Source organism: Zonotrichia leucophrys, chromosome 1A (genome assembly GCF_028769735.1).
Source record: "Zonotrichia leucophrys gambelii isolate GWCS_2022_RI chromosome 1A, RI_Zleu_2.0, whole genome shotgun sequence".
NCBI lineage: Eukaryota > Metazoa > Chordata > Aves > Passeriformes > Passerellidae > Zonotrichia > Zonotrichia leucophrys.
Window position 1 is genome coordinate 10,857,899 of NC_088170.1, and position 15,404 is coordinate 10,873,302.

Consider the following 15,404-nt stretch of genomic DNA (forward strand, 5'->3'; position numbering starts at 1 on the left):
TACCATGTATAAGCTAGTCAGCTTTGATATTAAAATCATGTGAGACTGCAGCAGAGGTAAAGCTAAACACTCACAACGGAACTACTCAACAAGACACTTGCTGATAACAGGATGGTGTCTCAGAAAGAAAAGTTAAGAACTGTAGAAACAAGCAAGGGAAATGCAAGGGAGTGATCCCAGAATTAACTTACTCCTCTGAAGCTGGAAAAAGGTCAGAGCTGACATGGTTGAACAAAAGCTTAACTGTACTCTGAGAAGCACTGTCCAGTTTGCTCCTCTGTGCAAACAAGAGACAGCAGCTAAAAATACAGAGCAAGATCTCAGAAGTAACAGTGATTCTAGGAATTGTTTCAGAGGAGCTGCAAACAGGGCAGCCTTGAGAACAGGAAGAACTTTCAGTCAAAGATCACTCCTTCCAATGACAACCACACAAACAAGAATTGTAGCTAGAATTTACTATGGCTATAAAAAACTGTCTTCCAAGGCAATGAACACTAATAAAACAACCTAACAGCATTATCTGAAGTCTAGCTTGCACACAAAGGGATGCAAGACAGACACTAAAGGGACAGAGATACTGATAAACAATCTATTCATATCAACAGATACAAGGCTAAGGTTCCCAGCCTGCAGCAATCCAAGCCTGCAGTCTACACAGGAAGATTTAACACCTAGCTGTCAGTTCAGCTACCTCTGTAGAAATTAAACAGATCACACTAATGCTCTGCTCTAACAGTTACTGACATTGTTGTCATAAACACAACAAGCAAGGGCTGTTTGCAGTAAAGACACTACAACTCAATTAAGGGCAGTTTCCTCAGAAGCAAGTTGTAAATAGGAGAACAATGTGTATGTTGGCTTACAACCAGGGATTTTGGAACTGTGCCACAAATGGAAGATCTGTAGAGTCCTACAGATTTCAGTGTGCTTGGAAAGTAAGGACACTTCCATTACATCAAAGAAAACTGCAACTGTGCATGATGAGAAATCCCAGCAAGCTCCATTAACAGCCTGTGTGGTATCCTGCACTGCAGGGAGACAACAGGTATGAGTCTAGAATTCCTACAAAGAAAGGAGACTCTTCAATGCTGTGGAACCTTTAGCCCAGCTTTGTAATATATCAGGGTACTCAACTAAGCATTTCATGGCTGGGAACTGTTCCAAGCTTAACCCATTTGCACATAACTAAACAAAAAGCTTCCCACTGTTCTGAAAGGTATTCATGCATCAGGTATTCAATTGCTACCATCAGTATTTCTCAAAAATATGCTAGTACACTGATTGAAAAGTCTTGACTGGAAAAGGAAAGCAGGTGGCATTGATTGACCTGTACTTAACTGAACTAGGAACAGCCATTCTTCCTTGGATAATCAAGATACACACATCACCTGAAAGTGGTTAATTTGGTGACCTTCATGTATATTCACTGGTTTTAAGATGTTTAACAAGCACACAAATTTTAGATCTTTAAGTTATTTCTCTAGATGAGACACTCACATGTTGTTCCAACCACAGGTTTCTCACTTCCTTCTAGAAGGTCCCAGAAGTAGAGAGATGATTGCTCCATCTGGTCCTCAACACTGAAACAAATGACAATTTCACCAGGTAGAACCACAGCCAAGATCAAGTGCTGCACTATCCCAACACCCCTCATTTTACAACATTCACTAGTGTCCAGCCTTCACTTATTTCCTGCATACACAGAGTGAATAGTAAGCCCTGAAATCACTGGAAGCAATTCAGCTGTCTCTGTCTGCACAGGATTTAACCTAGCAAACCTAACTTCTTTTGTTGGTCAATATAGAGATCCTAAGCACTGTCCCACAAAACCACATGGCTGAATTTTATTACAAGCCAGGGTTCCCAAACAGGGCAACAACTGCTGTTTAATCAGCTGGTCCCATTTACTGGATGAACTTGTACAGGTGCAACCAACAATAGCTGCCATTCTCACTAACTAGCAGCTCCTGGAAAACCTTACTATAGGTCCCAGATCCACCTCCTCCAGAATAAGGAGTTTTCAGTCCACTGCAATGAAACAGTATCCCAAAGGAAAGGATTAAGCTTCTTGTAGAAGTAACACCATAACAGTAAACTAGAAACAAAGTTACTTCATTGGGATGAGACACTCCTGTTGTGTAGTTTTTTATAAGCAGCTATTCTTTGGAAGCAGTTAACTAAAGAGCAAAGATTAGGCAAGTCTAGTGTATGACAAGTGACTGGAATTTTGAGGCACTTAAAGAATTAATCCATAGTCAAACATGACTTATCCATAAAGTGTCTCAACTTATCACCTAGTAACTACTTATTCCATATTCAAATACAATTCTTGCTGCACTACCCTCCCAGCCAGGCTGTCACACTAAGCATGAGCCATCACAGCACCAGAGCAGTGCCACATGAGCACTGATACTGACATTACCTCTCTAACACCATGGTGACATGCATAACATTTAGTGCAGAGGGATCAAAAACTTCAGGCAATCTTTTAAAACTACTTTCAATCTAATAGCTAGAGCACCTCAGGAGCACCATCTTGCATTCCTTGGAATAAAAAAGCACACCTGAATCATCAATGTAAATGGAAAACAGAAAGTGTTCTGATTTAACTGCACTTTTTTCATGAGCAGTGAGAGCTCAGAGAAGCAGCACATCCCCAGGCTCCCTGCTAAGGGTGGTATTGGACTGTGTCCCCTCAGTCCCACAGGGAGATGTAAAATGGCAAAGTCTGTCTGTAACCTGCACTGGGGCTGTAATTACTGCAGCTTCCCTCTAAAGCTCCAACTGAGGTAAATCTTTACATTCCTAACCTCAGACAAAAGGAAGTGTACTGAAGAGAATTTTCACATTACAAAACATGGTTTTTAAAGACACAGCAGTGTCAAACAGAGAACATTTACCACAATTGAAGCATAATAATTAGACAAAACCCCCTGGACTTACCTCAAGTTCTCATTTCTTTCTGGACATGTCAGTTTTGCAAATCTTATGAGGTAGTCTAGTTCTTTAGAAGGCAGGTATATTGCACCATTCACACCACCTTTGAAATCTTTCTGAACATGCTCTTGAGTGAAGTTCTGTAGCACATACTGGACTTGAAGTATTGTACGCAGCTTCTTCTTCTCTGCTTCCAGCTTCAGTAGGCTCTCTCTCCTCTGAGCCTTCTTCTGTGCTTTCAGCAGCTATTTTAAAGCAAAATCCAACAATGAAACACCATTTAGTGTTTAATCCTGTTTAGTAACAAGATTCTGGGACAAAACACTGAGTTCTAGTATTGATTATACTACAATGAGGAAACCAACTATTCATTTTGGTTTAGATAAGCTCCTAATTCTTCAGATATCCAGAATCTTTTCAGCTCCTCCTGTGGAAGAGCTCTCCATTTATCTACTAATTGTCTACACATCTAACTTTCAGTCAAACTGGATACTGGTAGCTTCACTTGTGATATGCCTTTGTGATATCTAGACCCTAATTATGCATTCTAATTATTTTATTGTAACAGATTGTAAAGAAATTGATAGAATTGATACCAATGCATCAATCCAGGCCTAGATGATCTTTAACATTTACCACATAATTAGAGAGGCAGAAGTTATCTCAAGTCTGTCCTAGTAAGACAACTGCTGTTCACTTTTGAATACCCCAGCTTAAAGGACACAGCAGAATCCTACAATTATTTCTGTTGGCAGAAGGCTAAAACACTCACTAAATAAGCAACAACATGAAATTACAGAACACAGAGAATATGCAGTCAAGTCTCTCACCATGCACTAACAGAACTACCCAGCAGAAGCCATCCAAGTAACTGCAGAACTTAAAATGCCTCATTATGTGTCTCAATCTATGAAGATTTTGTTCCCTACAACACCCTGCAAAGGATGCAAGGATGCCAGAATGGCCCCTAGTGCTCCAGTAATGGCTATTGACTGTAGAATCCATAGCAGCAGAAGCAGAGCCAAGTTAAAAACAAGCTGGGTTAGCCTTTAAATACAGCATAAGTTCAAGAAAAAACATGAACTGGTGGAATGCTGGATTACTTAAAACACCTGCACAAAGATACTGGGTCACAAGGTACCAGTCCCTCAGCATTCTGTAGAAATAATGCCAGAGCAGTGACTAATCATGTTTAGCTTTGCTACCACTACCTTGGATCAAATCTATAAGTGTAGAAACTGCTTGAGCCAAGAGACCAGTTTCTCCACAGCTAAAACTTGCTTGCATAAAAATAATGCATGGAGTGGCTTAAATCCTGAACAAAAACCTAAATAAAGCACTAAATCAGTGTCTTGCCACTATTAGAGACAGCTATGGCAGATTGAGTAGCAAACTCCACAAGCTTCAGTTAAATTTTACTGAGGGATGCACTTCTCATTGAAGTCAAAGTGATTTAAAACCAACACTTTCCCTCACCAGAAGCAGTAAAAAATTCATTTTGGAAGGGATCTTGGGACATTGTCCAGCCTAGCCTCCAGAAAGGGATGGAATCAAGACCAGATTGCTTGGAGCTTTGTGCAGTCAAGTGTTGAAGAAATCCAAGGACAGATTTTACCACTTCCATAGGCAGCCTGCTTCTAATGTTTAATCACCCACTGAGTGATATCCTCCTACCTGTTAGCATCTATTTCAAGTAATGATCATTCCTTCTCCTACCACATCTCAGCAAAAATCCCAGCTCCACCCTCTCAATATTTGCTGTCTGAAGGATAATTGTGCATCTCCTGGCAAGCCTTCACTTCACCAGGCCCAACAAGCCCAGATGTTCCAGGCTCTCCTCACAGGTCTCATTTTCCAGGCCCAGCCATTCAGGGCCCACCACTGGAGTCCTGAAGCCTCTTTAGCCTTTGCCTACCAAGTGATCAGAAACAGACAACTGGTTAACAAGCACCAAACAATCAGTTCTCCCCAATCAACTGCTCCTCATATGCCTAAGCTTCACTGCTGCAGAGAAACCAGACAGGAACTTCCTAGCAAGGGGTGCACTGGAATAGAAGTGCAGCCATTAAAGTAGTAGCACAAAGTTCTGCAGTTACCTCTTGTCAATATAGAGAAGAATAGTTATACTTACATCTTGGCTAAGCCCTGAAAAAGTCTTGTGAAGCTCCTTGGCAAATTCCAGGTTGTGCACAACTTCATCATATTTCTCTACTGCCTCCTACAAAGGAATAGATAAAAAATGTATTTTTCATGCCTCAACTACTGATTGCAACTCTATTGCCTTGTACTTAATCTCATTATGAAGAATTGAGTGTTCTTCTCTGAAACTGTAGCTTTTTAAAGGTTCTGTGTCTGTGGCTGGTACTTTAATTGCAAATATCATTCACCTGTAACTGAGATGCAGCTCAAAGCCAGCTCATACCACCAGACAGATACACTACAAGCTTGCTTGGCAATCAGAGGTATACAGCTATTTAAAATCAGACTGCTCTAAAAACCTGGAAGGAACACAGGAGAAATTCAGCACAGATCTTCGACCCTCATGCTTAACTGAACACCTTTAAAGAAAATTTATTCAAACTTTAGAAATATATACAGCAAGTCACACTTCCAGAAATAAGTCTTTGCAATTTAGTTTCCACGAAAGAAGCCATGTTCCTGTCTTCACTAATGACTTTAACCAATATTTTACTGGCTCATCTTCAAAAATAATTGCAGTGGATTATTAATTGCATTTTGATATACCCCATTTTTAATAGGTTAGTAATTTCTCCAAGTTCCTTGACAGCTCTGAAGATGGCAAAATGCTGTAGTCCAGACATGCTGCCCATATCTTCACACCACAAGGCATGAGTAACAAGTTTAATGCCAGTTGTTCACATGTGCTTTACACCCAATTTGGTTTATGCTCCTGACATGATACCACAGGTTTTTCTAGAACAGGCCCATCAGTCTAACATAAAGCTCGTTCACAGCAGTGTTAGTGTTTCATCACTGCAGGGACAAAAGCTTAATCTACTGTCCCAATAAGATTTGGGACATCTGCAAACCATATGTGTTCCTAAGCAACTGGAAAACAAGTTATATGTTCATTTGTTCAGTTGCATTGCTCAGTTCCTTTTATTCCCTTGTTTGTCACATACTAGACACTATCTGGACTAAATGCTACTCAGCACAAGGTGCAAGCTCTCACCTGGTGGTTTAGGTTTGCCTTCACACAATTTACCAAGCAGCTTTGAAGTACTATTTAGCAATTCACTTAGCACTTGAGAGAATGACTTCTAAGGACCCAATGCCCACACATTTGAGGAAGACTCACAATTCACACCAACAATTTACTAGTCAGGTTACAGTAATTGTGCTTTTAACAACACAAATTGCAGAGTAAAACTCTGCACCTGAAAACATCAGGAACAGCTACCACTGCTCTCATGCCAGGCTGCACCTCAGCCCAGGGGAAAGCAACAGCTTTCTTCTATCACACCTGTTATTAACACTCATTAACAGCACCTTGGAAGAACAGCACTGAGGAAAATCTGCTCAGCTTGCAAAAAGCACAATAAGCTGCTGGAAGCTCCTCATTCTTGAAACAAATGTTTCCTAATATAAGGCTAGCACACACATTAGGTCTGGCAGGCATGCACAGTAAGTAATTACAGCTTAATCCAAATTGCTTGCAAAACAAGTTCATCAACAGACATGCACTTCTTCCTCTGTGTGAGAAAAGTAAAGTTATAGATGACAGCAAGTTATATTAGAACACCACTGTATTATAAGGCAGTTGGTTTCTTTAGGTGTTAAGATCTTTGAAGCTCTACTCCAGCTTCAATTTGAACATACACCACAAATTTGCATCTGAAAGTTACAAATGCAGTATTTCTGTATCTTAACCACTGAAGCACAGGACTTTACAAGATGATTAATTAAATATTGAATGCATATGTGCTTCTACAGTGGTCACCTCCACTATGAAGGCTGATTCTAGTTCTTCATTTTAGTAGCCTAAGAAACTCCAGAAACTGGGATGAAGACACTAAAGCTTGAAAAGTGCAGCCCAGCTAGGAATACTAAAAATCAGTAACCAAGTTAATGTCATTTTCTAAACACTGTCACCTAACAGCTTTTCACAGTGCAGGGCACATACCAAGGCAGTCAATACATCCAAGACTATTCCAACTTACAGAACATTGTTCAACAGTCTCACTGCTCATGGCAGCAAACAGATTGTAAAGAACACCGAAGATCTAAACACAAAAGTTTCTTGCCCACCTGACTGAGGACTGAGTTGAGAGGAATTGAAAGGTCCTCAACCTACTCCAAACCATCAGATTTAATTAATTTACTTTTGCACTTGATATGGCAAGAGACCACATCAGATTTTGTAGTTAAGTACTAAGTGACAATTTACTCCAACAGGTTTACTCTACTTCTAAGAAGGTACCATTTTACCTCTCTTATCCCACTTATGTCTAACTCTTTCACAAATGATTCACCATAAGAAAATAGAATTGTGTTCTCAGACTGTTGCACTGTGACAAAGTTAGCAATCAGTGACATTTTTCCAGCTGGTTCATTAGCAGGATCAGCACTATCACTGAAGTGTCAGTACTCCTCAGACAATCACTCCTTAGCACATGTCCACTACATTTTAAAATGTGACTCCTAGATTAGTAGAGCAATAAACTCTTTGGATTATGTGACACGACTCAGCTCAGCTAAAGTTTTCAAGTTACAGAAACTTGCTTTCAGATCTAAAATCCATTCCAGACCAAGACAAAAAAGAGCCAGCACTATCAGTTATATTAACAGCTACTTGTAACCAACAGCACTGTTCAGACAACAGGCAATTTCAAGTAATAGCTGCTAATGAAGAAATCATGAGGATTAATTAGCCATCTCAGAATTGTTGAGGCTTAGGTTCTAACACTGCACTGCCATATAGCTCAGCTGTACACAGTTATCTCATTAAGAAACAGAGGTGCAGGAGCACTGAAGCTGAAAGTCTACAGAGCAAAGATAAACAGGGATCTTCTATTCCTTCAGGGAACACCATGAAGGTTAAAACAGGCAATGGAGCTTATGGGCTCAACATTCAGCCTGATAACCAATAATTTGTTAATTTGGTTTTGTGAAAAATACCTTTAGGTACTGCTTCTATAAAAACACTCATCTCCTTCAGCAACCCATCCTTCCTGCCAGATCAGAAGGTTTTGAGGCCTTCCACTCCTGCATAAAAAGCTAGCTTACCAATTGGTCTTGATTGAGGGCTTCCCCTTTCTTCAGACGATCTTTGTAGTCTTCTAGTTTGAGCTGCAGAAAATTCAAAGTAAACATTATACAGTAATCAATACAAAAATTAGGCAAAGGCTATGAGTGAAATACTGTAACATAGAACAGAAAACCTCCTACTTCCTCTTGTTTCTGAAGAAAGGAACACAGAGTTTTACTATGCCTTTGATTTGGCAATTTCAGTCTGCAGGACTGTCTACTTCCTTTCCCTAGCACTGATCTTTCAGTTCTTACTCACTACTTTTGTTTCATTTAGCAACTATTAATGCATTGATCCAAGATCTTTAAATGGCTTCAAATACATCCAGTGTCCTTGCTTAAGGTAGGCTTGTTTGGCTTTCCCAAGTCAATGCTGGAATTTAGTTATACCATCCTCGAATAATCCTTGTTATGTCTTTCAAAAATTTGGCTTTAGTTACATCAAAAATTTATAGCCCTGTTCCCTAAGAAAGTAGACAAGTGTATTTCCAATATACCAAAGCATTCTTTAAATGCTGATGTAAATAATACAAAACTAAGCTATTTGGTATTGCAAAACTTTTTCAGGGAAAAGAAAGGTGACTTCACTGGCATGAAGTCAGATACTATTCCATTTGTGTATCTAGAGCTTCACTGACACAATACCTATAGGAGTGTAAGACCAGGAATATTTTCTACTTATTTTACTAAGTCACAGTTTTATTTGCTGATAAGGCCATACTGTCATTCATGTGAAAATCAAAGGTACCAGAGAAATCCACAAGAAGAAGCTTCCTTGGACAGAATCAGAATACAACACCAAGTGGTTTAATCACACAGAGGAAACATGCTTGTCTGATGTTATTCAAAATCACAGCATGATGCATGACATGAGACAGCAGTAATACTGCATCTCCTGCAGGAGGATCAAGTGCCCTAAGCACATGGCCAGATGTCTGATCTACTCTCTCTCCTTGCCCTAAGACATAACTAAAAGCTTTTCAGGCATTTAGAGTAGCACAACATATTCACACAATTGCTTTTCTTGTAATCTTGATCCAGCACCTTCAAATCTTTTATCCTACAGAAAATAATATTCTCTCAACTCAAAGCCAAGCACACAGTCATCTGCCAATCAGCTGAAAAGCCTTAGAATGCAGAAGTCTGATTAGCCCCAGCCACAATAATTATCTCAGTTATTATTCTTATTAACAATGTTCTGTTCCCCCAACATCAGGAAAGCAGAGATAAAAATGAATGATCAAGTTTTGGACAATTTCTGTATACAAAAGTTTTCCAGTCAGTAACATTAGCCTGTATTTAAAATATATAAGTCAAATATTTATGCAAAATAAAGGGCAATACATATTTAATATAATCTGACATTTCCACTGAGGAAATGTCAGATCATATTAAATATGTATTCCAAAGAGGAAATGCTTGCTCTAACATCCGATTTTACAAACAATTTACATCTAAATTAATATCAGATGCATATAATTGATGAAAGACCTCTGCAAGACTATAATCACGTTTAAATCAGATGCAAGTTTGTTCTGAACTGATTTGGTCAAGAGAAGCATCTTCAGTTTTGATCAACATACATTAGTTCTCTAAATACACACATAACCTTATTCCAGCAGTTAAAAATAATAGAAATAATATGAGATGTTATTTTAAAGGCAATGAGCTTCACTATCGGGCAAGAAAACCGAGTTACCTTCTTTTTCTCGATGTTCCTGATCTTGTGTTTGAGGCAGATGAGCCCGTTGTCGATGTAGATCTCGTAGGCCTGCGAGGGAGAGGCCGCCGTGCTCAGCGCGGACTGCAGGGGGCTGGCGGGAGCCGGGCTCTCCCCAGCCGGGGTCACCTGCTGCTTGGCCGCCTTCATCCTCTTCTCCTCGCCTTCCTCCGACCGGCCTGAAGGTGATGATGGACGATGGAAAGGGGCTTGGGAAAGCCGCACCATTGAAATGGATGGAGCTGCAAAGAAACTCTTTGATTTAGCCCTCTCACACCCTGCTCCCCCCCTTTTCGAGTTACGCCTTTTCTTGTCACAGAACATTTAGCCACAAAACTGAGCCTCGGCAAGGAGCGACCACAATTTTTCCACGCTTCTCCCTCCCTTTCAAAATATCTGTAGCAAGAATTTCAAAGCAAGGCAAACTTGGTATTGTTCGCAGCCTCCCCACCCATGCAGACACCAAAAATCCTTTACATAGGCAGAATTAGACAGCACAGGGGATGATTCCAGAAACTCAATATAGTGACCATATAAAACTAGGCAGGTTTCCTGCACACATCACCCACAGGGAAAAAACTGCAAGCAAGCAATTGCAAATCACACCGCCAGCCCGGCATCCGGGCTGCAGCCTGAATGAAAATTTAGAGGGGCCATGCCCGAAGCTATAGCCCCTCTTCTTCTCAATCCCCTTAAATCGGTTCTACCCTTTCATGACCTCTGCAGCAATCCAAGGGAGAACTTACAGTCAATTCAATTACAAAAAAAACCCACACAGACAAAAATAAAAAAAAAAAAAGAAAAAACGTTTGATAAAGCAAACTAAGCTAGCTTAGTTACAACAGCATCATTCTTCGTGAGGAACTGGTCCCTGCCTACACCCATCCCAAAAAACGTGCCTGTGCCACGGCAAGACACCGGCTTCCATCGGAGGGGCCGTAACCTTGAGCAGAGTTTCTGCAAGACACGCTCGGCCACCCTCATCTTCAACTACTTACGGACACCTGCTCCTGGAAAGCAATGACACCACAATTCTGCCTGCCCGCCGCCGGGGAGGCCGCACCACATCACCCCAGCGGGCAGCCAGGACAAATCCTGCCTTTCCCCGGGACAGCCTCCGCCGCCGGGGGAGCCGAGGCGAGCCCTCCATCGCGTCCTTGCCAGGGATGGCCAGGGAGCTCCTCCAGGGGGGAGAAGGGCACGGCCGCCACGGCTCCCCGAGCGGGGCGGTGGCGCGGGGAAGGGAGGAACAGCGGCTCCTTCCTGCCGGGGATTCACCTCCGGCGCCTCCCGCCGCGCTGCGGGGCCCGCCGGCCCCACACCGCCCGCCCGGCTCACTCCCTCCCGCCTCCCCGCTCACCTCGGTGCCCGCACACGCTCAGGCCCGCCCCGCCGCCCGCCCCTCGCCTCATATAGCGGCGGGGCGGGGCGGCTCGGCGCCGGTCAGCGCCCGCTCCCAATGGCCGGCGCCGCCTCACCTGCCCGCCCGCCCCGCGCCGCGCCTGGAGGGCGGGCCCGCGGGGCGGCTCCCCTGAAGGTCGGGGCGTCCGCCCAGCAGCTGTGCGGGATGTCCTGGGCATCTCAGGAGCGACAGAGCAATCTGACGGGTGGGGTCTGCTGCTCCTGCAGGGACCTGAGTAATGGGCGTACGGGGACAGTGGCCTTGACCCCGGCTTCGTGGGGAAGGGAGGCCAGGTGTGACACTCCCCGTGTGCCGTCCGTGAGGGCGAGGTTTGGCACGGGGCCCTGGCAAAGCCACGGTGCGCTGTCGCATGGCGTGGATCGCAGCAGCCTGGCACCACAGTGAGCCCGGGGCAGGCGGGCAGAGCTCCCCGAACAGCCCCACACAAGGGCTCCATCCTCCCAGGGCAAGGGCATGCCCTCGGCCCTTTCAGAGCCCACTGTTCAGCCACACCCTGTGACAGGAAACGTGTTTGTCTGTGCCTGCAAAGCAGATCTGAAGGGCTCCTCTGGGCCTGTAAAAAGTCCTGGAGGGGACCTGCAGGACTGTGGGTCACCTTATGTAGCAAAAAAATGAGTGTTCTCTAATAATCACAGAATCGATTTGATTGGAGTCCAGCCTATGACTGAACTGTACACTAGACCGAGACACTGAGTGAGACACCCAGCCCTTCCCTAAACACCTTCAGGGACATTGACTCCACCACCTCCCTGGGCAGCCCATTCCAATGTCCAGTCACCCCTTCTGTGAAGAAATTCTTCCTAATGTCGAACCTAAGCCTTCCCTGCACAGTTTAGGACTATCCTCTCATCCTGTCCCTTGTTACCAGGGACAAGAACCCAATTCCCCACCTGGCTACAACCTCCTTTCAGGCCCCCCCTGTTTCTCCTTTTCTCCAGGCTGAACGCCCCATCTCTCTCAGCCACCCATTGCAGGACAACCCAATGCCACCCAACCATGTAAACTCTTGATAACTACTAAAACCATTTGAAGCTAATTGAATATAAATTAATCACAAAGAAACGTCTGTTAAGCCCTCATAATCAATGCTATGGAAGGCTGGCAGACTAGGGAAAACAGACCTTCCGAAGGTCAGAGGACTAAGCTGGAAATCTGTTTTCTGTGTTTCTGTTTTTGTGGCCATTACCACAAAGAATAAATAAACTATATGGCAAGTTCATAGCAATCCTGAAATTTGTGAAAGTAATGAAAATAGAGACATTTTGAAAGAGAGAAGAGTGAGTTAGTGAGGAAGGATTGCAAAGACGGGTTTTACAGAACACAAGATGTATTTATGTAGTACAGTGGATGGATGAGAGAACAGGGGAGGAAAGGTTATACATAAGAAATATTGCTTTTTAAAATAAAACAAGCAAATGATACATGATTCAAACAATAAGGAGAATTCACAGAGTATCACAGAATCAGATTCAGCTGTATGCAACCACCTGTAGCATCCACAATCTTGCCTCTTCTCAATGTGAAAAATTCTGTAACCACATGTCCCAAAAGTTTACATTTTTTTAAAGCCCTGGCTCCTAGAATGAGGTTGCTTTGTGAGGCAGTTTTCATGACTGAAAAGAAATGTTAATGAGTAAGACACAGCTTGTGTCTAGGATCAGCGGTGTGCTCTGAGAGTCCTTCCAGTAGATTTCTGTGGGGCTTTTGCAAAGCTAACACGGATGGGCTAGATCCTTGAAAAGTAATTATGAAATGAATAATCAGTTAATGCATTTGTTAATAATGAGTCATAATTAATGTTCATACACCTGGGACTGTTCTGTAAGTCATAGTTACTACTGACAAACTGCTTCATAGTGCACTTCTACATTATTTGTATAAAAGAGGAAAAAACAAAAGGAAAATTCATACAAGCCAAATCCATATTTAAAATCATAAAATATTTTAATTTCTTTTTTTAAAAATAGAAAGTAGCTAATTGAGACTAATGCTATATACATTTATAATATATCCATGGTCTCTAGAGCGCTGTAAAGAGTGTACTAATGTGGTGAGGTCAAGCCCAGTGAAGTTAGGAAATGACAGGATTAAGCACAGCCTAAATTAATTACTTTCATTCTTGCAGATCCGTTGTGAGATCATCTCTAAGATGATCATAGGTTATGATAGTCAAGCCATGCATCAGTCATAGCCATGGGGATCTGTCCCTTTTTTCTCTAGGATCATAAGGAGAATACACTCTAATGGCTGAAGACAATTGTCCTGTTCTTTTTGTCATGTTTGATTGATTCTGCTTATCCCCTCCCACTGGGACTGCCCTATTTTTTCCCAGTCTCAGAAGTTTATCCTGCTCTCATTTTTCTCAGATTCCAATTTCCACTCCTGATCCCCAGGCTCAGTCTTTCTCCCCAGGTCTGCACGCTGTCCAAGTCACAGGCTCCTTTGAAAAGGAGGATCTCCTTTGCACACAATTCCAACCCTTTGCCCAACCACTTCCAGTTTTCCCACCCAACTCTTTATCCAGCCCACTGAATCCCTTCCCAGTCCAGTGGCATTCAACTCCAGCTGTGTCCCTCCAGCTGCAGTGGGCCAGCCCACAGCCAGCTGTGGTGAACATTCACTCCCTGTCATCCCTTCTGTCACTGCATTGTGAAATTCCAGTAAGTCAATGATTAGAATAAGATCAGTTCCTTGTTAACTTCAGGAGAGAAAGAGACAGTGAAGATGCTGCCAAGATTATCCACCAATGGACTAGAGAAATCTGCTTCTGTCATAGAACACATTTCAGACAAGCAAGCTGAGGAATTCTGGATCCAACATGAGATGAATACATTAGGTCTCACAAAGAGGATTGTTAGTCAGAATTACACCCTATTTATTGGAAGGCCTTGGAGAGGAAATACGTTGCTACAAGGCTATTTTATGCTGCAAGGAGTTTTTTCCACACATAAACCCTGTGGCTGCCTGTCTGCTGTTCAGAACTCAAAGCCAAGAGGTCTGGAGAGAGTTTGTTCCACTCAGTGTCCACCATTGCCTTATCCAAGTTAGAAATCACTGTGATTTCTAATTTTGGAAATGCTTCTTAAACATACACTTCTCCCTTTACACTCCAGCTCCTTGTCTTCTGTGTTTTTGTCACAGGATCCTGCTTGCAGTTTCCTTGTATAGAAACTTTTCCTCCTTTTTTGCCTCCATGTTCAATCCTGCCCAGCAAACTGGTTCTTGTTCCTGCTCTTTGCATGCAACCAGTGCCAGGCATTTCCATTCCATTTCCTTTCCAATTCCCAGATGATTTCAGTTGCCTGGCTCACTTCTCACCTCACCAGAATTCTAAATTCTATTGATTCCTTTCCATTCCTCTCATTCTGCTTTTCTTTTTTTTTTTTTTTTTTCAATCACTTTCTGTGTTTTCATCAGAAAAATTCTCCCAAAACTTTCAAGGGAAAGAAGAAAAGAAGCAACAAAATTAAACAGAAACAGTTACTGTGCCTGGAAGAAGCCATTACAAGATTAGCCAAATTTCACCTACCTAGCTGCAGGCCAAACAGCATGTGTTTAATTAAGGTCCATGTTAACACCCATAAGATCTGCAAGGGAATGGAGTTATGTTGCCTGGCAGAAGCTGAAATTCCTGTGTCCAGGCTGTGGGTTTCTGGAATTTCAGTGAAAGTGTAGAAAGGATCCTGTGAACTACTTGTTTTTTCAGTCCCACTGGGAATCACCAAATGATTGGGGTTGGATGGGACATCTAAAGATCACTTAATCCAAACCCTAGTTCATCTCAACTCAATTTGAAGCACTCACCCAGAATGGAAGAGTTCATTTGGAGCTGAAAAAGTCTTACAGCAAAAGCAAATTTTAAAAGTTCTGGGCAAGCTTAGCAAAAGGAGAATCCAGCTAAGCAGAAAGATTATGTGATCTGAGCAGTGGAAGCAGCAGCACCTGCCTCTGTTAATGTCTCTGTCCTTGCTTAGGAGTTAATAAACCTCAGTTGCAAAAGGGGAAATGTTGCAGGGTAGGCATTCATATGGGATTTCTTTATTGTGTGTCCATGAG

The 15,404-nt window shown here is 42.5% G+C and overlaps 1 protein-coding gene across 11 annotated transcripts in view; it reads right to left on the minus strand.

The window, feature by feature from the left end:
* The window catches only part of CAPRIN2 (caprin family member 2), a 33,153-nt gene extending 21,847 nt beyond the window's left edge, over positions 1-11,306 (minus strand). For 9 of the 11 annotated variants that reach the window (XM_064737497.1, XM_064737490.1, XM_064737477.1 and 6 more), the window contains exons 1-5: positions 9,905-10,167; positions 8,185-8,247; positions 5,069-5,155; positions 2,944-3,182; positions 1,498-1,580 (exon numbers count right to left, since the gene is read on the minus strand). In XM_064737497.1, the coding sequence (XP_064593567.1) occupies positions 1,498-1,580; positions 2,944-3,182; positions 5,069-5,155; positions 8,185-8,247; positions 9,905-10,153 (721 nt within the window). In that variant the 5' untranslated portion in view covers positions 10,154-10,167. Of the gene's footprint in view, positions 1-1,497; positions 1,581-2,943; positions 3,183-5,068; positions 5,156-8,184; positions 8,248-9,904; positions 10,168-11,285 lie in introns of those variants that run through there. The other 2 variants (XM_064737506.1, XM_064737482.1) reach the window with 1 other exon arrangement.
* Positions 11,307-15,404: the final 4,098 nt, after the last annotated feature.